Here is a 24,519-nt window from a genome sequence, read left to right as displayed (position 1 = left end):
CACTGTTACTATAGGCACCAACTCTCCCTACTATACCTGCTATCCCACAGTCACACTCCCTTCCCAGAGACTATTATCCACTGTTACTATAGACACCATCTCTCCCTACTATACCTGCTATCCCACAGTCACACTCCCTTCCCAGAGACTATTATCTCACTGTTACTATAGACAACATCTCTCCCTACTATACCTGCTATCCCACAGTCACTCTCCCTTCCCAGAGACTATTATCCACTGTTACTATAGACACCATCTCTCCCTACTATACCTGCTATCCCACAGTCACACTCCCTTCCAGAGACTATTATCCACTGTTACTATAGACACCATCTCTCCCTACTATACCTGCTATCCCACAGTCACACTCCCTTCCAGAGACTATTATCCACTGTTACTATAGGCACCATCTCTCCCTACTATACCTGTTATCTCACAGTCACACTCCCTTCCCAGAGACTATTATCCACTGTTACTATAGACACCATCTCTCCCTACTATACCTGCTATCCACAGTCACACTCCTTCCCCAGAGACTATTATCCCACTGTTACTATAGGCACCATCTTCTCCCTGCTATCGCCACAGTCACACTCCCTTCCCAGAGACTATTATCCCACTGTTACTATAGGCACCATCTCTCCCTATATACCTGCTATCCCACAGTCACACCTCCCTTCCAGAGGACTATTATCCCACTGTTACTATAGGCACCAACTCTCCCTACTATACCTGCTATCCCACAGTCACACTCCCTTCCCAGAGACTATTATCCCTCTGTTACTATAGGCACCAACTCTCCCTACTATAACTGCTATCCCACAGTCACACTCCCTTCCCAGAGACTATTATCCCACTGTTACTATAGACACATCTCTCCCTACTATACCTGCTATCCCACAGTCACACTCCCTTCCCAGAGACTATTATCCACTGTTACTATCAGACACCATTCTCTCCCTACTATACCTGCTATCCACAGTCACACTCCCTTCCCTGAGGAATGTTCTGGGGTTATAATGCGTAAAGAGACTCACAAAAATCTGTTATGTTCCCATGATAGGTACAGCGGCTTTGTCGAAGGAGGGAAAGAGAAACTTACAGAAAATATGCATGAAGAAATGGGACAAGTTCATAAAGATCGTGGCCATGAACTGGAAGAAGGAGCTGTAGGGTGTGTGTGAGTGCTTTTGCTTCAGGGTAGGGGGCACTTAATCAGCATTTAGTAATGGAGACCAGCGGGTCTGGAAACATTTTCATATAAAAAGCGGAAGCGAGTTTATAAATTCCCAGCATTCCTCATATAAAGATAAGGACATTTTTACCCACACTCCCATCTGCATAGACCATTCACAGCTATTCTGAGCCCTCCTATAAGCCACCTAAATCCTGTCCCTTCTGAATCCAGAGTTTAAAGTCTCAAATAGAAAAAGGTTAGAAATGCTGCGTATTTGTATGTTACTAAACATAAACATGAACTTACTGCACCACAAGCCCTAATCAAAACAAATGATTTATGCTTTCAAAAGTTGGCCACAGGGGGGTCGCCATCTTGTAACTTTGTTATACATCTTTGCAAGACCAAGATGTGCACATGCTCAGTGTGATCTGGGCTGCTTAGGGATCGTCATAAATGATCAAAACAGCACAAGTCAAATAATATCTGCCAGAAGCCGATACAGCAAGACTGATTAATAATCAGAATATACAGACTGCACTGGGTCCTGTGTTGTCATGTAATCTAATGTGGATTTTATAGTTTTTGTATTGTTTAATACAAACTTTCTCCAACTCTGCAGAATCAGTGGCTGCAGCAAAATAATCCTCCAAATAGAATCCCAGTTTATCTGTTTAAATCTGGCTCCATGATCTTTGTCCCTGCAGCTGGAGTTGGAAACAGTAAAGGGGATGTAAAAGGCAAAAATAAAATCCAACACAAATCTCTACACAGTCGCCGACTGCTCTACAGGGAAACAAAACAAAGCTGCTTGAGTTCTGCATGGCTGGGAAGTAAGGCGGGGGCTCCCCCTGCTGTTCATAAGTATGATTGTTTCCCTGCAGAGCAGTTAGGGACCGTCTGACAATTCCTATCCACAGCAGTAAACGAAGGGAGAATTTCACTGCATACTGTCAGGTTTCTTATAAAAACAGTATAGATTTTTTAATTAAACTATATTTGGAGATAGGTTTCTTTTTCATTAAAGAAAGTAAAAATGGGATTTTATTTTTTTGCCTTTACATGCCCTTTAAGTGCATGTGCCATATAAGAATGAAAATGCCTTGAGTCAGATGCTAGAAAAGGAGAAATATAAGGACTCATTTCTGGTTATGGTGACATTACTATATACACTAGGAACTTGTGCCTATGCTGCACTGCATATATACAAGTATATTTATATAAAAGGTGGTGGAGTTGGCATATTGCACTTTGCAATTCTTTAATAAATGAGCTCTCTACACTTGTACAGAGAAGAAGAATCACTTAAAATAGTGGAATTAGGCATTAACATCCCCAAATGAGCCTTAGAGGATGAGAGACAAGGGAATATTGCCTTATTTAACCTAAAGCAATGAGTCCATCTAGCCTTTTATTTGATATAACCTTCCCCTATTTATGGGTAGGGTCCATCTGTGGTTCCTCACTAACACAAAGTATTTTAATGACCTAACACCATAAACGATTCCATACACCATTACAAATTAGACTTCGGGTTTGGTCCAGAATTCGGCAGAATCCTTCATGAAAGATTTGGATTTGACCGCATCCCAAAATATGGATTCTATTTCATGGTGGATCTGGTTTCCTGCACATGGTATAAACAGAGTCTAGATGTACTTGTAAGTTGGACTTGCTGATTTTGGAAACATTTTCGTCCTCATCCGTGCCAGTTCCTGGATAAAGGAAAGCCTTGATAGGCAGGGAGTGGGTGTGTTTACTAATTCCCTAGTGGCTTACATGAAGATACAGATCAATGCTGATTTAATTACACATTGGGTAGTGTATAAATAAATATTACTGTCGCCATGTTCTGCCAACATGGATTCAGATGTTAGAATAATGCCACAAACATTTGCACTATGTAAGTTGAAAGATTACATGCATAAACTTGCACAGTGCTTGTGATCTCTCTGCATACAGTCACCTGGGGGAGTTGTGCCAAGGCCGAACCCAGTAGCGATCCTAGAGGGGGGCGGGCCCTGGTCGTGACGTGCAGCCGGGCCCCGCCCCCTCCATACTGGCCGCATTTGCCCGCATTTGTTAGTGGAGCACGGACTGCCGGGGGCGCCTGGCCCGCTCGCACCCCCTGCTTCCCCGGTAGTTCCGCCACTGCCCGAACCTTTCTCAAAACGCAGTTTTTGTATTAGGGGCAACTACTGAAATTCATTTTCTACACAGATTCCTTTATAGTTTCACAGGGCCAAATCCAAATATAATACCCAGAGCATAATAACCAGGATAAATATGGTGGCAATTCCATGTTTCTAGGCTGTAAGCTCTTCTGTGCAGGGACCTTCTTCACTTTTTGTATTGGATACTTATGCTATGTATGTAATTCTGTATGTTCTTTGTATAAACACATATATTTTACAGCGTTGTTAGAATATTGTTCACGCTCTAAAATACATGTTAATAATAATAATGTATAATACCCCAGAACACACTCAGGATAAATACTTGGGCAATTACATTGTTAAATACCCCAACACACATCAGGATAAATACAGGACTAATTCCATGTAAATACCCTAGAACAGACAGCAGGATAAATATAGGGCCCAATTCCATGTATAATACCCAGAACACACATCAGGATAAAACAGGACCAATTCCATGATAATACCCAGAACACACAGCAGCAGATAATACAGGACAATTCCATGTTATATACCCCAAACACACAGCAGATAATACAGTGCCAATTCCATGTATAATACCCCAGAACACACAGCAGGAATAAATACAGGGCCATTCCATGTATAATACCCAGAACACACACAGGATAAATACAGTGCCAATTCCATGTATAATACCCCAGAACACACAGCAGGATAAATACGTGCCAATTCCATGTATAATACCCCAGAACACACATCAGGATAAATACAGGACCAATTCCATGTATAATACCCCAGAAACACACAGCAGGATAAATACAGTGGGCAATTCCATGTATAATACGCCCAGAACACACAGCAGGATAAATACAGTGCCAATTCCATGTATAATACCCCAGAACACACAGCAGGATAAATACACGTGCCAATTCCATGTATAATACCCCAGAACACACAGCAGGATAAAAACAGCGCCCAATTCCACGTATAATACCCCAGAACACACATCAGGATAATACCAGGACCAATTCCCATGTTTAATACCCCAGAACACACATCAGGATAAATACAGGACCAATTCCATGTATAATACCCCAGAACACACAGCCAGGATAAATACAGGACCAATTCATGTATAATACCCAGAACACATGGCAGGATAAATACAGTGCCAATTCCATGTATAATACCCCAGAACACACATCAAGGATAAATACAGTGCCAATTCCATGTATAATACCCAGAACCCACAGCAGGAGAAATACAGGGCCAATCTCCATGTATAATACCAGAACACACAGCCAGGAAAATACAGGGGCAATTCCATATATATACCCAGAAAACAAAGCAGGATATATACAGTGCAATACAACAAATTAGGGATGCACCCGGAATCCACTATTTGGGATTCGGCCGAATCCTTTGTGAAAGATTCAGCCGAATACCGAACCGAATCCTAATTTGCATACGCAAATTAGGGGCAGGAAAGGAAAAGGAGGGAAAAATTCTTCTTTTGTGATGAGAAGTCATGTGATTTCCTACCCGCCCCTAATTTACATATGCAAATAGGATTTGGTTCGGCCAGGCACAAGGATTCGGCTGAATCCGAATCCTGCTGAAAAAGGACGAATCCTGGCCGAATCCCGAACCGAATCCTGGATTCGATGCATCCCTACATATAAATACTCAAGCCATACCTTGCGTTTAAAGCGTTAGTTCACCTTTATATAACTTGTAGTATCATTTAGACAATGGTTCCCTCTAAGTATTCCTTTTTTTAAATTATTATGTGAGTTTTCTCTATTATTTTCTCTTTAATAAAAAGGAAATATACGTATGAGCTCAAATCTAGGTTGAGATCCGTAAATGTGATGCATCTGGTACGATGACGGAAGCAGAGATTAATAAACTGCTGCAAATTGAACCCAAAGTGAATATATTGTACAGAAGCAAATGCAAATAGTTTAATTTATCTTGGTTGGTGAGTTGGTGGGATTCCTGTCTTTTTTTTTTTAATGTGTTTTGCCTCAGATTTGTGTTTTTTATATAGTAGAATAAAATGTGGTGTAATGATCCTATTTCTCTCGCTTTTATTTACTTCAAAGGGAAAGTTTATAAAATTAATACGAATATATATGTGACCCTAATACTTGGTACAATGCTGCTGTAATCCTCACTCTTGTTTCACACCTGAAACATCTTCTGCAGAATAAACTCAAGGAGTAAATACTGAGCACAAAACCTGCTGCTTCCTTACCTGCACCCAACCCGGACCCAGTGCAGGGCAGCCCTCTATTTTGGGGACCTGAATCTAATGCAGTGACATCACACTGACAAGGGGCAAGAATACTGGCAGTGTTGATGCCAATGAAGGTAATGGATCTGGCCAGGGCCGGTCATTAGAATCACGGTCCCGTACAACAAATTTTTTGGGGGCCCCGGGGACCACACAGACATCAGCGCTAACAAGATAACCCCCCCACACACACACAAGTTATAAAAAAGCTATGATGTCAGGGGCCCCCTTATAAGTAAAAAAAAAACTATCGTGCCAGGGCCCCCCATAAAGCTATTTTTTTTAAGAAAATTGGTGGTCAGGGCCCCCCTACAAGTTAAAAAAATAATAATTGGTGACCAGGGGCCGCCCTATAAGTTAAAAAAAAAAAAAAAAACATTTGACACCTGGGCCCCCCATAAAAGTTTTTTTTTAAAAAAAAAAAACATTATGCCAGGCCCCCTTACAAGTAAAAAAAAAAAATTGGGCCCCCAGGAATAGTTTTTTAACAAAACATTGGTGGCAGGGGCTCTCTTCAAGAACGGGCCTTGTACCACCTGATGTGGCCTTGGATCTGACCCACCTGAACCCACACCAGGGGTATTGGTTCCATCATTTCATGGGGTTTTTGGCCAGTTCAACCACTTTAGGGTACCCCCCCAACCAGTGTCGACTGGCCCGCGGGACACCGGGAAGCAGTGTCGGGCTAACCCAGCCCAGGCGCCCTAGGCAACTTGGCCGTCATGAAGCCCGGCTGCGTGGTGCTTGGGTGCCGGCATGCGCGAAAGTGCACTCGAGCGCGCAGCGCAAAAGTACGTATTGAGCGCGCATGCGGAAAGTACGTGCGCTCGATGCGCATGCGCACATGCGTGTGGCAGTCGGGGAGAGACGGATCCGGACAATGGGTAGGCCGTCAGAGCAGGTACGCCCTAGGCACGTGCCTACTCTGCCTACCCCTAATTGCGGCACTGCCGGGAAGAAACCTGGTGGGCCCTGACCCTTAATGGCCCCCGCCGGATCAGTCACCTCTCCTGATCAGATTCGGGGAAAAAACGTTTTTTCCAGCGCTGTCTGCGCATGCGCTCAGCACCTGTTGATTTAGGAGCGCCGTAGCGCCTGCATCCATGCGCGCTGGGCGTGCCGTATAGGGGGCGAGTGGTCAGAAGGGGCCCTGGAAATTAGTATAATTCTTAAAGGGGTTGTCCACCTTTAAAATTAACTGTTAGTATGATGTAGAGAGTGATATTCTGAGACACTTTGCAATTGGTTTTCTGTTTTTATTATTTGTGATTTTTGAGTTATTTAGCTTTTTATTCAGCAGCGCTCCAGTTTGTAATTTCAGCAATATGGTTGCTAGGGTCCAAATTACCATATCAACCATGCACTGATTTGAATAAGAGACTGGAATATAAACTGGACGATAGATGAGAAATAAAAAGTAGCAATAGCGAAACATTTGTAGCCTTACAGAACATTTGTTTCTTAGATTGGGGTCAGCGACCCCCATTTGAAAGCCAGAAAGATTTAGAAAAAGAAGGCAAATAATTCAAAAATGAAGGCCAAATGAAAAGATGCTTAGCCCTCAAAATCAGGCCCGGATTTGTGGCGAGGCCACATAGGCCCAGGCCTAGGGCGGCAAAAATGTAGGGGCGGCATGCGCCCAACCGCAACCCTGCCCCCACAGTGTTCCCGTGATTTAAATTGCGGATCGATGTCGCTTCACGCAGCCGGCGCTAGGACCCTGTAGTGCGCAGCGGCAGGGGGGCGTGCGCAACAGAAGAAGTCGGCGCTTGGACAATGCGGCCTTGGGGCGCCGCGATTTGAAATCCGTCCCTGCTCAAAATTAGGGTCAAAATTCCCTAGCAACCAGGCACTGGTTTGAACGAGAGACTGGAATATGAATAGGAGAGGATTTGAATATAAAGATGAGTAATAACAATCCATTTGCCTTACAGAGCATTTGTTTTTAGACTGGGTCAGTGACCCCCCATTTGAAAGCTGGGAAAAGTCAGAAGAAAAAGGCAAAAAATGAAAAAAAAACTATAAAAAAATAAATAATGAAGGACCAATTGAAAAGTTTCTTGGAATTGGTCATTCTAAAACCAACTGAAAGTTAAAGTAAAGGTGAACCAGCCCATGTTTACTAACATTGGAGATAAGTATCTGGAGAGAATTCTGGAGATGTTGCCCAATAGCAACCAATCAGATTTTTCCTTTTCTTTTCTAATTTATAGGCGGCTGTTTAAATCGAATGTCTCCAGATATTTGTTTCTAATGATGGTAAACATGCTCCAGAGTGACACCGGCTGAAAATTACTTTCGTTTTCTGAACAAGCCCCTCCTCGCCCAGCCCTTATACTCTCATAAATAAACCCCCAGCGATATCTATTTATGGCTGCGTCCTCCCCACTAGGAGTTTGTTTGCGCGAACTACATCTCCCAGCATGCCGCGCGCCATTATCTGCCTCACTGCCGTACAAGTGCATGCTGGGGCTTGTAGTTTTTTTGGACGGGCAGCGAATCCGCCATTCATTGCCCTTAACAGCTACACTGCGATTGGCTGAGCGGCTTGTGCTGCTGTTCCTGGAAGGGCAAGGACTAGGCAGGGGTTGTGCCAGGCTGTGGGAAGCGGGTAGGGGATGCAGTTAGTACAAGTCATATTCTGCTTATGCTGAGGACACAGTGCAGGGCCAGAGGCTGGGATTAGGTATCAGCTGACTGCAGCTCTAAAAGGGGCAGTGACAGGCTTTATATAGTCCCAGTAGGGGGACACTTTCTGTTTTCTTAGGGTGCTCTGCTATGTAGTGTGACTTGCCAGGCTTCAGTTAGAGGCAGTGCCAGGTAGACTGTGAGTTTAGGGGGAATTCTTGCCATGTGGGTTTTCAGCATGAGGTTCTGTTGCACTTTGGCCAAAGTCGCTGGGAGATGTCAATCAGACAATTGGCAGGGGGCGCGGGGCACAGGAGATTCACTGCTTCATCCGTACAGGTGAGTATTCCCATCGGCTCACCTTTGCCGGTGGCTAAACCCGAACAATGTGGGCAGGGCAAGATAGCATTGGGGGCGGAGCAGTAATCTTGGGGTGGGCATGATGACATCAGAGACAGGCACAATGATGTCATGGAGCTATGATGCTGGGTCAGGGTTATTACATCACTTATATGCAATGGCTGGATTTCTGTCCACTTTTCACAATGTTATAAACGGGACAGAAAGTTTGGAACGGACAGCCCTTCCACAAACGGAGAAACCCACACGGCTGGAAACCCTACCTCTATCTATTCTGCCCGACGAGTAAGAACCAGATAACTTTAACTACAGCTATGGGATCTGTTATACAGAAATCAGTTATCCAGAAAGCACTGAAATACAGCAATTTTAGAAAAACAATTTCTTATTTTTGATTGATTTCCTTATTTCTGTTTCTTTAATAACAAGAAATTAACTGCACCTTCATAATAACTACGGTGAGTGATCTTGGTATTTAATTGGTTTTCGTTGGCCAGATTAATGTTCGGGCTTCACAAGGCTGAAACCGAACAGTAAGTTGAGGACCCGAATAGGCCTTAGAAAACCGAAATGTTCGGGTCAAAACCAAAACAGGTGGCAAGGGTCGGACTGGGGGGCCCGGGGCCCACCGGGACTGCTGTCCAGGGGCCCCTCCTCCGGCCCCCCTACTAAGACGCGTCGGCCCAGCAAACAGTGGCGTTCGGCGCACATGCCGCAACATCCACACCGCTCGGCACGCATGCGCAACAGCGCCGTTTGGCGTGCATGCGCAGGCGGCGCTGCGCATCACCAGAAAAAAAGTTTTTTTTACCGGATTGAAATATCTACAGAAGCGTTCTGGCCTGGCGGGGGGCCCACGAGGGTCGGGGCCCACCGGGTTTTTTCCCGGTATCCCCGCCGGGCCAGTCCGACACTGAACAGGTGGCAACCAGGGCCGGAATTAGGTGTAGGAAGAGTAGGCACGTGTCTAGGGCGCAAAGCTGGGGGGGCGCCAGGCACATACCTGCTCTCCTCGCCTACCCATGTCCGGACCCGTATCTCCCCGGCTGCTGCCGGAAGTTCAGTGTGTAAATCGCTTCTGCGCAGTTTCCCATCTCTCCCCAGCCGCTGCTGAAATTTCTGTGCGAAAATGCGCTTCTGCGCATGCACGCACGATTGCAGTTTTGCGCATGCGTGCTTCGAATGTAGTTCACAATCGAGCATGTTATCAGCCGGCGCCGTGGCTGGCCAGGTTACTTAGGGAGCCTGGCCGGGTTGGCTTCGGCTCTGGTGGCAACCCTAGCTCCATGTGACTGTAAGGTTTAACTGTATCACTAGGACAAATGCCAATTGTCTATGACAGGGGTCCACAACCGCCGGGCCCAGAACTTGAGAACAGCACAGGCAAATCGGCCGGTGGTGCGCCAAATTGGACGACGGCGCGCCCAAATCGGACGCCGGTGCTCCTAAATCGGATGCCGACCCCCTCCAACCCCTCCACCCGGTCCATGGAAAAAAATTTGGCTCTTTTTTGGTCACCAGGCCAAAAAAGTTTGGGGACCCTTGGTCTAGGAGACAAAACTTTTGTATGTGTGTAGTTGCTTGGCAACCATACACTGCAGTCAGTTGAATGATAAACAGAGACTGCTTGGTTCTCTCTCCCCTCATCTATCTAGTTGGGTCACTGTGTAGTTCGGGGGGAAAGATTTCACATGAAATTTAGTGATTCTGCCCAATGCTAAGTGACTTTAGAATCAGATGGGCATTCACACAAGTGGGTATGGGAAGCTGTTCTGTTGTACCTTGTGTGTGTGTGTGATGGTCACAGGTACAGTTATGGGACCTGTTATCCAGAACGCTGGGGTATTCCGCATAACAGTGTCTGTATTTTGGATCACCTTACCCGAAGTCTACAAAAAAAATTTATTTAACCCAATAGGATTGTTTTGCCTCTAATAAGGCTTAATCATATCTTAGTACAAACTACTGTTTTATTATTACAGAGATATAGGAAATATGTTTTAAAATGTTGATTTATTTGATTGCAATGGAGTCTATGGGAGATGAACTCCCCTAATTGTGAGCTTTCTGGATAACGAGTTTCCTGATAATGGACCCCATACCTGTAGTGCTGATTCCCCTGACACTGTCTTCCCTTACTATACACAGATTTTAAACTCCCAACACAGTTGTGCCTTAATATTCACACTGAAACCCCCTTCACATGACCCTTACCCATTCCCTAGGCCATAGAACTAATCAGAGATTTAATTTACCTGCAAAAAAAACCAAAACACTGAATGGTTGCTATGGGTTACTGCAGTGGTGCAGTCTTGCCTGCCTATGCTCAAAGGTAGATTTGGGGTGAGTGTCTTATTTGTGCCCTGGGTACCCCTGGAACTATAGCAGGGTGACTGTTTACCCCAATATTTCTATATATCATATCTGTAACCTTGTTATGAGCTAAGGGGCCCAGTCTGAAGACCAGTTAGGGGGGAGATTTGGGGTGAGTGCTTATTTGTACCCTGGGTACCCTGGAACTATAGCAGGGTGACTGTTACCCCAATGTTTCTATATATCTGTAACCTTGTTATGAGCTAAGGGGGCCCAGTCTGAAGGTCAGTTAGGGGGAGCTTTGGGGTGAGTGTTTTATTTGTACCCTGGTACCCTGGAATATAGCAGGGTGACTGTTACCAATGTTTCTATATATCTGTAACCTTGTTATGAGCTAAGGGGCCCAGTCTGAAGGCCAGTTAGGGGGAGATTTTGGGTGAGTGTTTATTTGTACCCTGGGTACCCTGGAACTATAGCAGGGTGACTGTTACCCAATGTTTCTGTATATCTGTAACCTTGTTATGAGCTAAGGGGGCCCAGCCTGAAGGTCAGTTAGAGGGAGATTTGGGGTGATTAAAGTGATATTGTTCTTCTGTTTAACCCCCTCTCAGCCAACTCCAAGTTTTGGCCTCCTGTTTGATATCGATGGGGTCATTGTGAGGGGAAAAAACCCCATCCCAGGGGCGGCCAAGGCCTTCAAGAAGCTGGTGGGCAGAGACGGGCGAATGACGGTGCCTGTGGTTTTTGTGACTAATGCGGGGAATTGCGTGCGCCAAACCAGGGCGATGGAGCTGACCAAAGTGTTGGGTGTTGAGGTAAGTAAGGGGTTAAGCTGGGCATCCCTGACCAAAGACCCCAAACAATTTTGCTCCTAATTGTTCAGGACCTGTTGGCATGTACAAGTACTTTCTTGGTTCCCTATGAGATACATTCCGGATCCCCCATGTGGTTCCACATGCACTTGCAAACTAGTGTGTGGGAACATACAACTTCTATGTTCTGTAGTGCACTTCCATCATCAACTCCTTGGAATGTGTTGGGTTGGGAATAAGGAAGGATGGAGTCCAATACCTGTACAGAATCCTGCATTGTAACCTTATGTCTCTCTCTTGCCAGGTGTTACCAGAGCAAGTCATTCTCTCTCATAGTCCCCTGCGCATCGTTTCCAGCAATTCCACGACAAATGCGTCCTGATGTCCTGGCCAGGGGCCCGTGGACGAGATAGCCCGGGAGTATCCTTAACTTCAAGCCAACTGGCAACCTTTGATGCAGAATTGCAAAGCTCAAAATTCTGTTATTTGCATACAATTGCTAATATAGTTTATGGGATCTCTCTGTACAGACTATGAGCGAACTTAGGGGCTGTTCCTGCTGAATTGTGCTTAGTACAGGGAATACCTATGCTGCCATAGTTTTATGGGATCTCTCTGTACAGACTATGAGCAAACGTAGGGGACTGTTCCTGCTGAATTGTGCTTAGTACAGGGAATACCTATGCTGCCATAGTTTTATGGGATCGCTCTGTACAGACTATGAGAAAACTTAGGGGCTGTTCCTGCTGAATTGTGCTTAGTACAGGGGAATACCTATACTGCCATAGTTTTATGGGATCTCTCTGTACAGACTATGAGCAAACTTAGGGACTGTTCCTGCTGAATTGTGCTTAGTACAGGGAATACCTATGCTGCCATAGTTTTATGGGATCTCTCTGTACAGACTATGAGCAAACTTAGGGACTGTTCCTGCTGAATTGTGCTTAGTACAGGGAATACCTGCCATAGTTTATGGGATTCTCTGTACAGAGCAACTTATGATTGTACTTAGTACAGGGATACTATGCTGCATAGTTTATGGGATCTCTCTGTACAGACTATGAGCAAACTTAGGGGACTGTTCCTGCTGAATTGTGCTTAGTACAGGGAATACCTATGCTGCTATAGTTTTATGGGATCTCTCTGTACAGACTATGAGCAAACTTAGAGGACTGTTCCTGCCTGAATTGTGCCTTAGTCAAGGGGAATACCTATGTGCGCATAAGTTTTATGGGATCTCTCTGTATCAGACTAATGAGCAAACTTAGGGAGAGCTGTTCCTGCTGGAGATTTGTGCTTAGTACAGGGGAATACCTATGCTGCCATAGTTTTATGGGATCTCTCTGTACAGGTTTTAGCTTTTTCATGTCTTACATTGAGTTGACCTTTACTCGCTTTGTGCAAGCCAGGGCTTCCAAAATGTTTGTTACCATTAATGACCTGCGAATGGCGTTACCCTTTGCTCGATATGGTGGATCACAATCGCAGACCTAAAATCCAGTAAGTACAAGTAAAGGGGAACTGAGCAGACTGTGACAAATATTTCTGTAGACGGATAACAGAAATAATGAGGGGGGGATTCCTGTTCAATAAAAGATGCCAACTTAACCCCTTCAGACCAAGTTGATACCTTATTGGCCCATGAGAGATCCTCAGAAGCACCTGCATAACTGATATCAGGCCATACCTGTCTTGGGTTCCTACGGTTTGGTCCATAAATCTTTGGACAAAGACAACTTTTTTTTCTAATTTTAGTTCTGTACATTACCACAATGAATTTTAAATGAAACAATTCAGATGCAGTTGAACTGCAGACTTTCAGCTTTAATTCAGTGGGTTGAACAAAAGATTGCATAAAAATGTGAGGAACTAAAGCCTTTTTTAACACAATCACTTCATTTTAGGGGCACAAAAGTAATTGGACAATTGACTCAAAGGCTATTTCATGGGCAGGTGGGAGCACTTCCTTTGTTATGTCATTATCAATGAAGCAGATAAAAGCCCTGGAGTTGATTTGAGGGGGGGGGGTGTATGTGGAACAGACAACATGAGGACAAAGGAGCTCTCCGTGCAGGTGAAACAAGCCATCCTTAAGCTGAAAAACAGAAAAACAGAAATTGTTACATTAGGAGTGGCAAAATCTACAGTTTGGTAAATCCTGAGAAAGAAAGAAAGCACTGGTGAACTCAGCAACGCAAAAAGACCTGGATGTCCACAGTGGTGGATGATCTCAGAATCATTTCCACGGTGAAGAGAAACCCCTTGAGAAACCCCTTGCCAAACAAGTGAACAACACTCTCCAGGAGGTAGAGTATCCATATCCAAGTCTGCGTGAAAGTAAATACAGAGGGTGCAGTGCAAGGTGCAAGCCACTCATAAGCATCAAGAATACAAAGGCTACATTGGGCTAAAAAAAACATCTAAAAAAGCCAGTACAGTTCTCGAAAAACATTCTTTGGACAGATGAAACCAAGATCAAGCTCTAGCAGAATGATGGCAAGAAAAAAGTCTGGAGAAGGCGTGGAACAGCTGATGATCCAAAGCATAGCACATGATGTATAAAAGATTTGGGAGGCAGTGAGATGGCTTGGGGGTGCATGGCTGCCAGTGGCACTGGGACACTAGTGTTTATCCATCATGTGACACAGGACAGAAGCACAAGAATGAATTGTGAGCTCTTCAGAGACACTGTCTGCTCAAATCCAGCTAAATGCACTCACATTGATTGGGAGGCGTTTCATAATGACCCAAAACATACAGCCAAAGCAACCCAGGAGTTTATTAAAGCAATGAAGTGGAATATTCTTGAATGGCCAAGTCACCTGAACCCAATTGAGCTGCATTTCACTTGTTGAAGACTAAACTTGGGACAGAAAGGCCACAAACAATCAGCAAGTGAAAGCGGCTGCAGTAAAGGCCTGGCAGAGCATTAAACAGGAGCAAACCCAGAATCTGGTGATGTCCATGAGTTCAACACTTCAGGCTGTCATTGCCAGCAAAGGGTTTTCAACCAAGTATTAGACCCGAACATTTTATTTTCAGTTTTTTAATTTGTCCAATTACTTTTGAGCCCCTGAAATGAAGTGATTGTGTTAAAAAAAAAAGGCTTTTTTATGCAATCTTTTTGTTCAACCCACTGAATTAAAGCTGAAAGTCTGCAGTTCAACTGCATCTGAGTTGTTCCATTTAAAATTCATTGTGGTAAAATGAGAAAAATGTTGTCTCTGTCCAAATTGTGGACTTAACTGTATAGCTGTGGGATAAGTGGGGTCCAGCCAGATGTAAGTGGGTACCACGACACCATGTGAAACTCATATATGTTCTAAATTCTCCTTTATCTATCCCAGCCTCCTGTGATCCAGAACTTTCCAGCAATAGAAGGTGAGTTCTACTGTTTGGTTCTGTTGGGTGCAGCACCACCTGCTTACTCTGGCTTAGGTCAAGATGGGGGAAATCTGAGCATCTTAATCTCATGCTTTTATTGTAGTGGGGCCTAATTTGGGGTTATTTTAATTCAGTCTCATGACAAAGAGCTGAGGTGCTGCTTGCAATGTTCAGCAGAGGATAACAGAAATATTGGGGGGGGGGGTATTCCTATACAATAAAAGCTGCCAACTCAGCCCCTCCAGACCAAGTTACCATCTTATTGGCCCATGTATGGGGCCCTCAGATGCATCTGCATAACTACACATCTCAAGAGTTGTATTTCCACTATATGGCACATGTGCAATACATTAACCCTGGGTATTCAGTTACAGTAAGTACTATGCCTCATTAGGGTCGCCTTGTAAGGCTTTGGGCTTTAACATAGTATAATGTTAATGGGTCCCCAGTCAATTCCAGTTGCCTGTTGTTGTTTCTCAGCTGTGATCCTATTGGGTGAGCCTGTGCGGTGGGAGACCAGCCTACAGCTAATCCTGGATATACTACTGAGCAACGGGCGCCCAACGGCATGGCTTCCCCAGGTCCCGTACCCACATATCCCTGTCCTTGCCTGTAACATGGACCTGCAATGGATGGCCGAAGCTAAGAACCCCAGGTGAGGAAAGCCAACTAGTCAGCCCTGTTACATAAAAAAGAATCAGCACCACTGGTGCATTATGGGTAGCATGGGAATCATAGTAATTGCTCAACACCAGGGAGTTGGACACTGCCAGTAAGAACCCCGTTGTACTCAGTTTTGCCTCTTTTGGGGCCCCTACAGCTGTTTTACCCCCCTCGATGGTGGCCCTATAGTTCTCCTTGCATACTATGTATCTCCCAGTACAACTCTACTTGTCCCATTCAGGTTTGGGCACGGCACGTTCCTGGTCTGCCTGGAGACTCTTTATCACAAACTTACTGGGCGGGAGCTGAGGTACGAGGCGCTCATTGGGAAACCCAGTATGGTGACGTATAGTTTTGCAGAGCACCTTATTCTGGAGCAGGCGAGGAAGAGGGGATGGGATGCACCAATCCGCACACTGTACGCTATTGGGTGAGTTTTTTTTACCAGGGGGAGTTGTGATAGGCCATTCTGCAGCCAGTCAGAATGTTACAGAGTTTGAAAGGTAACAGCTACCTGCAGCAAATCAGGGAAATAGAATGTTTGAAGTGTCACAACTACCTGCAGCCAAAATAGAATGTTTGAAGTGTCACAGCTACCTGCAGCCAATCAGAGAATTAGAATGTTTGAAGTGTCACAGCTACCTGCAGCCAATCAGAGAATTAGAATGTTTGAAGTGTCACAGCTACCTGCAGCCAATCAGAGAATTAGAATGTTTGAAGTGTCACAGCTACCTACAGCCAATCAGAGAATGAGAATGTTTGAAGTTTCACAGCTACTGTACCTGCAGCCAATCAGAGAATTAGAATGTTTAAAGGGTCCCATCTGCCTACATCCAATCAGAGAAATAGAATTTTTGAAGGGTCACAGCTACCTACAGCCAATCAGAGAAGTAGAATGTTTGAAGTGTCACAGTTACCTGCAGCCAATCAGAGAATTAGAATGTTTGAAGGGTCGTAGCTACCTACAGCCAATCAGAGAATTAGAATGTTTGAAGTGTCACAGCTACCTACAGCCAATCAGAGAATTAGAATGTTTGAAGGGTCACAGCTACCTACAGGCAATCAGAGAAATAGAATATTTGAAGGGTCACAGCTAACTGCAGCCAATCAGAGAAATAGAGTGTTTGAAGTGTCACAGTTACCTGCAGTCAAACAGAGAATTAGAATGTTTAAAGGGTCACATCTACCTACAGCCAATCAGAGAAATAGAATTTTTGAAGGGTCACAGCTACCTACAGCCAATCAGAGAAGTAGAATGTTTGAAGTGTCACAGTTACCTGCAGCCAATCAGAGAATTAGAATGTTTGAAGGGTCGCAGCTACCTACAGCCAATCAGAGAATTAGAATGTTTGAAGGGTCACAGCTACCTACAGCCAATCAGAGAAGTAGAATGTTTGAAGTGTCACAGTTACCTGCAGCCAATCAGAGAATTAGAATGTTTGAAGGGTCGCAGCTACCTACAGCCAATCAGAGAATTAGAATGTTTGAAGGGTCACAGCTACCTACAGCCAATCAGAGAAATAGAATGTTTGAAGGGTCACAGCTATCTGCAGCCAATCAGAGAATTAGAATGTTTGAAGTGTCACAGTTACCTGCAGCCAATTAGAGAATTAGAATATTTAAAGGGTCACAGCTACTGTACCTGCAGCCAATCAGAGAATTATAATATTTAAAGGGTCACAGCTACCTACAGCCAATCAGAGAAATAGAATGTTTGAAGGGTCACAGTTACCTGCAGCCAATCAGAGAAATAGAATGTTTGAAGGGTCACAGTTACCTGCAGCCAATCAGAAAAATAGAATGTTTGAAGGGTCATAGCTACTGTACCTGCAGCCAATCAGAGAAATAGAATGTTTGAAGGGTCACAGTTACCTGCAGCCAATCAGAGAAATAGAATGTTGGAAGTGTCACAGCTACCTGCAGCCAATCAGAGAATTGGAATGTTTGAAGGGTAACAGCTACCTGTAGACAATCAGAGAAATAGAATGTTTGAAGGGTAGCGTTGCCACCTTTTCTAGAAAAAAATACCGGCCTTCCTATATATTTATCTTTTTCCCTATTAATAACATTGAGATCAACCATCATTTTTACCAGCCAGCTACCTACAGCCAATCAGAGAATTACAATGTATGAAAGGTCACAGCTACCTGCAGCAAATCAGAGAAATAGAATGCTTGAAGGGTCACAGCTACCTGTAGACAATCAGAGAAATAGAATGGTTGATGGGTCACAGCTACCTGCAGCCAATCAGAGAAATAGAATGTTTGATGGGTCACAGCTCCTGCAGCCAATCAGAGAAATAGAATGTTTATAGGGTCATAGTTGCTGTACCTGCAGCCAATCAGAGAAATGGAATGTTTGAAGGGTCACAGCTACCTGCAGCCAGTTGGATATTAGAATGTTTGAAACAATAGAGCTATCTGCAGCCAATCAGAATCATATAATTTTAAATATTTTCAGTGGAACTCAGTGTTTTTCTTTACCTATTTCTTTCCCCTCTTAGGGACAATCCAATGGCAGACATCTACGGGGCCAATCTCTACAATCACTTCCTAACGAGCAACCGGGGGAAGTCCGAGGATGGGCTGCCCCACAGCTGCCGGTCTATCCTGGTGTGCACTGGGGTGTACGGCAATCAGGGGGAGGTGCCAACGGACACACGGGAGAGCGTGACCCAGACCGTCTTCCATGGGCACCGAGACTTCCGACTAGACCCCACCTTGGTGGAGGCATCGCACATTGTGAAAGACGTGGAACATGCTGTGAATTTGGTGCTGAGGGAAGAGGGTTGGGTCTCAGAGAGTGAAGGATTAGAGAGTGCGAGTGAATGAAGCAGGGAGGTCTGAAGGGAATGAAAGGTAACAGAAGGGAATGAACGGTATTGTAATGGGGGAGGGGAAATCCACAATATTTGTTTGGATGATATAAGAAGAGATCAATGGTAACAGAACAGGAGGAATAGTACTATTTTACTGGTTTTAGCATGAATAGAGGGACATTCTCCCTGGGGCCCTAAGAAGGGCCAATTTGACAGAAAATGTATGGGTTTAATAATATAATTCAGTATGGTTATTGTTAAATGTTCAAGCATTTAGTTCACAGAGGTCCAGCTTGCAGCTTGTCCACTGTCCTTGAACTAGAACTTCCTGCACCCTGGCAGTCGAAAGCGATCGAGGGTTCTGGGAGTTGTAGGTCACTAACATCTGGAAGGCAAGTGAAAAGGGTGAAGTATAGGTACAAGATGGCTGTCTGGCAAAAGAAAAACTGAACAACACATGTTATTCTTCCTGTCTCAGGGGAACCACCGTCTGTAACTGGGTTACACCAGAAGCCCAAAGTGCCTTTGTTCTGGTGTGAAACAATAAAATACGCGTTGTCATCTCCATAACTGAGCAGATCCTGCTTTACTGAAGGGTAAAATACAACACAACAGTAAATACGCAACTTTAACTCCTAGGTGGAGGCTTAAAGGGGTTGTTCACCTTTGAGATAACTTTTAGTAGGATGCGGAGAATGATATTCTGAGACAAATTGCAATTGGTTTTCATTTTTTATTATTTAAGGTTTTTGAGTTATTTCGATTTTTATTCAGCAACTCTGCAATTAGCATTTTAAGCAATCTGGTTGCTAGTGTGCAAAGTCCCCCGGCAACCATGCATTGATTTGAATAAGAGACTGGAATATGAACAGGAGAAGCCTGAATAGAAAGATGAGTAATAAAAAGTAGCAAAAACAATTCATTTGTAACCACAAATAATAAAAAATTTAAATAAATTGCAAATTGTCTCAGAATATCCCTCTCTACATCATACTAAAAGTTAACGCAAAGGTTGTTCGCCTTTGCGTTAACTTTTAGTATGATGTAGAGAGGGATATTCTGAGACAATTTGCAATTTATTTTCAATTTTTATTATTTGTGGTTTTCGAGTTATTTAGCTTTGTATTCGGTAGTGCCAACCATCTGGTTGCTAGGGTCCAAATTACCCTAGCAACCATGCATTGGTTTGAATAAGAGACCTGAATATAAAGATGAGAAATAAAAAGTAGCAATAACAATACATTTGTGGCCTTACAGAGCATTTGTTTTTAGATGGGGTCAGTGACCCCCATTTGAAAGCTGGGAAAAGTCAGAAGAAAAAGGCAAATAATTAAACAAAACTATAAAAAATAAATAATGAAGACTAATTGAAAAGTTGTTTAGAATATGTCATTCTATAACATAACACACTAAAACTAAACATAAAGGTGAACCGCCCCTTTAATTTGTTTTGTGGGTTTCCGTTTTCTTGAATGTCTCTGAGATGTTTATAGACTAATCCATCAGCCTTTTCTTATTTCCACCAGAGTTACTTGCATAAGTATAGTATGGGACCTGTTATCCAGAATGCTCAGGACCTGGGGTTTTCCAGATAACGGATCTTTCCATAATTTGGATCTTTATACCTTAAGTCTACTAGGAAATCATGTAAATATTAAATAAACCCAATAGGCTGATTTTGCTTCCAATAAGGATAATTATATCTAAGTTGGGATCAATAATACCGTTTTATTATTACTATGAGAGATGGCCTTTCCGTAATTCGGAGCTTTCTGGATAATGGGTCCTGTACTTACTGTGTCTAGTGATTGTGAGCATAGTGGGACCAATTAGATAATGAACTTGGAGTGGCCCTCAGTTTCCATGCGTTGCCACTGGAGCAAAGTTACTACGAATCAGCCGGCCCCTCTCAACCAAACAGCAGCAGTGGAGCAAGAATTTTTAGGGGCAGATCAATCACCAAACATGTCATTGGTAAAGGGGAACTTCTCAACTTCCACACTCCACCTGTAGAGCAAAAACAAATAAGGGTCCCCAGCCAACATAGTCCATCAAAGGAAGAACAAAGAATGTTCTGTAATTAAAGGTGGCCATACACTGTTAAATCTGCTAGTTTGGCGGATCTTGACCCGATATGCCCACTAATGGCTGGGCGATATTGGGTGAATCCGAAACATTTCTTTCTACCCTTGGATTACAATGCTACGAATGGGCACCGACGGGTCGAAGGGCCGCATCAACTAGCTGATACGGTCCTGGATCGTGGAAAAAAATCAGACTTGACCCATCGATATCTGGCCTGATATCGATCAGGAGGACCTATAGGAAACCCCCACACGGGCAGATAAGCTGCCGAATCGGTCTAAAGGGCCAATATCGGCAGCTTTAATCTGCCCGTGTATGGCCACTTTAACAATGTTCCAATAGTGATGTGCGGGTCGAGTTTTCCTCCCAACGTAAGCCTGGCCCACTCTGTCCCCTCTATTTAAAGACCTGCGTCCGCCCTGTAGTGATGTCACAGTCCTGTAGTGATGTCACAAAAGGGGGAAGGTGCAAGTCAGTGTGATGTTGCAGGCGGGGAGATCAAAAGCGAGTGCTCAACCCACAACTGCCAGTAACCCGAAGATTTTTTGTGGGCAGCTGGCCCGAACCCGCCGGCCCTCACATCACTAGTTCCAACCGAAGGTACACTATCAGAGAGACATTTCTGAACCCCCAATAGAAGGAGACAAAAACTAAAGTGCTTAATATACCCTGATCCAAAGTCCCAATGCTCCATCACTACAGCAAAAAACTGTCTCCTATACAGAAACAACTATGATGCTCCATGATATCATCTGCCTGATGCCCAGTCTCTGCCCCATCTTGCCATGTACTACTTGTTTCTCAGAGCTTCTCAACTCTGACTCTCACCTTTTAATTCTATAATGCCATATAAACTGTAGGTCTTACCCTCATTCTCCCAGGTAACTCAGCCTCCATGGGTGTCAACAAAGAATTTTCCAGGGAGGGAAGTCAATATGTTTTGTCTGTCACTGCTGCTGGGACCAGTCCCCCATCCCTTAGGCTGGCAGAGTCATCCTCCCTGGTTCTGTTGTGAAGTAATGGCTTGAAGTCCCTCAACTTTCCAGATAATCTTTGCCCACTCACTAATGAAAGCAGAGGGACATCAAGTTCCAGAATCCATCACTTCACAATGAACTAGGAGGAGGGGCTGTTTGCATTATAGTTACACTGTGAGCCTAAGGGCTGCTGGGAAACACGGTTTCCTTCCAATCAGTGGAACAAGATCCTTTTATATTTATTTCTGGAAAATGGAAGAAAAGTTGCAGAAGCAATTATTACTGGGCCCCACAGCATTATTTTCCAGGCCCCCAAAATAAGGGATGCACCGAATCCACTATTTTGGATTCGGCCAAAGCCCCAAATCCTTTGTGAAAGATTCGACCGAATACCGAACCGAATCCTAATTTGCATATGCAAATTAGGGATGGGAAAGGAACAAGAGCTTAGACGTCCTTGTTTTGTTACAAAAAGTCACGCCCTCCCCGTCCCTAATTTGCATATGCAAATTAGGATTTGGTTCGGCCAGGAAGAAGGATTCAGCCGAATCCTGCTGAAAAAGGCCGAATCCCGAACTGAATCCTGGATTCGGTGCATCCCTACCCAAAATGTTTAGCGGTTGACTTGTTTTACCAATATTTATTGAAAGTGTATATGAATTAGGTCCTCCTGGGCCCCCTGCAGCCGCAGGGTCTGCTTCCTCTATAGTTACGCCCCTGGTGCAGGTAAAAAGTTCCATTTACAGTAGGAAACAGAGTGTCAAAAGCAATGATATAATCTTAGTCACTTACAGAATCGGCACATACAGAGAGCACCTTCTTCGATGTTTCGGCTCTGCCCGTGTCCTTCCTTAAAGGGATACTGTCATGGGAAAAAAATTTTTTTTCAAAATGAATCGGTTAATAGTGCTGCTCCAGCAGAATTTTGCGCTGAAATCCATTTCTCAAAAGAGCAAACAGATTTTGTTATATTCAGTTTTGAAATCTGACATGGGGCTAGACATTTTGTCAATTTCCCAACTGCCCCAAGTCATGTGACTTGTGCCTGCACTTTAGGAGAGAAATGCTTTCTGGCAGGCTGCTGTTTTTCCTTCTCAATGTAACTGAATATGTCTCAGTGGGACATGGGTTTTTACTATTGAGTGTTGTTCTTAAATCTACCAGGCAGCTGTTATCTTGTGTTAGGCAGCTGTTATCTGGTTACCTTCCCATTGTTCTTTTGTTTGGCTGCTGGGGGGGAAAAGAGAGGGGGGTGATATCACTCCAACTTGCAGTACAGCAGTAAAGAGTGATTGAAGTTTATCAGAGCACAAGTCACATGACTTGGGGCAGATGGGAAATTGACAATATGTCTAGCCCCATGTCAGATTTCAAAATTGAATATAAAAAAATCTGTTGCTCTTTTGAGAAATGGATTTCAGCGCAAAATTCTGCAGGAGCAGCACTATTAACTGATTCATTTTGAAAAAAAATGTTTTCCCATGACGGTATCCCTTTAAGTAGCTCTCCTTTGCTCTCACAAGACAAATGCTAAACTTTTGGAGGATGGAGAATCTGGCGCTGAAACTCCACACTCAACGCCCTGTTATTGGAAGAATTGCGAGAGTTGTGGATAATACAGTGGGAAAGATACTGGATTTTTTCCTTTATTGTTAACTTTACCTTGAAAAAAACTTGCTACCCCTTTAAAGGGGAGGTTCACCTTTAAGACACGTTTTAGCATGTTATAGAATGGCCAATTATAAGCAACTTTTTAATTGGTCTTCATGGTTTATTTTTTATAGTTATTTAATTTTTCTTCTGACCCTTTCCAGCTTTCAAATGGGGGTCACTGACCCCATCTAAAAAAAAACCCAAAACAAATGCTCTGTAAGGCTACAAGTTTATTAGTATTGCTGCTATTTATCTTTCTATTCAGGCCTCTCCTATTCCAGTCTCTTATTCAAATCAATGTATGGTTGCTATGGTCATTTAGGCCCTAGCAACCAGACTGCTGAAATTGTAAAACTGGACAGCTGCTGAATAAAAAGCTAAATAACTCAAATAATAAAAACCAATTGTAAAATATTGTAGGGTTATTATAAGTTACAGAGGATTTGCAAAAGGGGGTACTTTATCTATTAGAATACACAAGTTTCAGTGAGTCATGGGACAGAAATGACATCACTAAGCTCGGAATAAAACCAATGACATCACTAAGCACCATTTATAAGTATATATATATATATAATACGGGATAATAATATCCTGTAAATGATATCTTTATAATTGGTGCTTAGTGATGTCATCTCTGTACCCCTGTTGTACATTATGAAGGCATTAGTCACTTCAGAGTTCAATGACCTGTATAAAAGCCTTTGGCCTTGTATATACTCATCAAGCTCCTGTGTGATTTATAATATCCCTATCTAATAGGGGGTACATTATTCATGATGTATAAACTGTGTGTAGAAATGCACCCCCAGTTGTAAAATATGAGGATATCAGAAGTCCCCTTATAGTTCCAAGACCTGTATAAAATCACTTGACTGTTGACCGTTATAGGATCATGAAACTCCTGGGTGAATTATAATATTGTTATATTTTACAGTAGGGGGTGGATTATTGATTTTTGCTGAGCTACAACTCTCAGAATGAAGTGAATTCCAGGAAACATGCGCTTTCTTTAAAATAAATACTGACGAAATACAGAAGGGCTCAGATTAGCATTTGGTGGGTTCCTTTGTCACACCCCCCACCCCCATGCTAAACAATAATGCACACGCACACAAACATGCAAGCAGTCTCTCACTCACACCTACACAAGCACACTCACCCTCTCTCTCGCACCTACACAAGCACACTCAC

At 43.7% G+C, this 24,519-nt stretch overlaps 1 protein-coding gene across 1 annotated transcript in view; it reads left to right on the top strand.

Annotated features, from left to right (window-relative positions):
* Positions 1 to 19,177, top strand: part of LOC121400950 (haloacid dehalogenase-like hydrolase domain-containing 5) — a 44,639-nt gene extending 25,462 nt beyond the window's left edge. The window contains exons 5-8 of the mRNA XM_041585295.1: positions 15,093 to 15,126; positions 15,610 to 15,784; positions 16,034 to 16,222; positions 18,296 to 19,177. Of these exons, the coding sequence (XP_041441229.1) occupies positions 15,093 to 15,126; positions 15,610 to 15,784; positions 16,034 to 16,222; positions 18,296 to 18,623 (726 nt within the window). The 3' untranslated portion in view covers positions 18,624 to 19,177. The remainder of the gene's footprint in view (positions 1 to 15,092; positions 15,127 to 15,609; positions 15,785 to 16,033; positions 16,223 to 18,295) is intronic.
* The last annotated feature ends 5,342 nt before the right edge of the window (positions 19,178 to 24,519 follow it).

Source organism: Xenopus laevis, chromosome 3L, assembly GCF_017654675.1.
Source record: "Xenopus laevis strain J_2021 chromosome 3L, Xenopus_laevis_v10.1, whole genome shotgun sequence".
Taxonomy (NCBI): domain Eukaryota; kingdom Metazoa; phylum Chordata; class Amphibia; order Anura; family Pipidae; genus Xenopus; species Xenopus laevis.
Note: the sequence above shows the minus strand (reverse complement) of the source record. Positions and strands in the feature narration are given on the sequence as shown.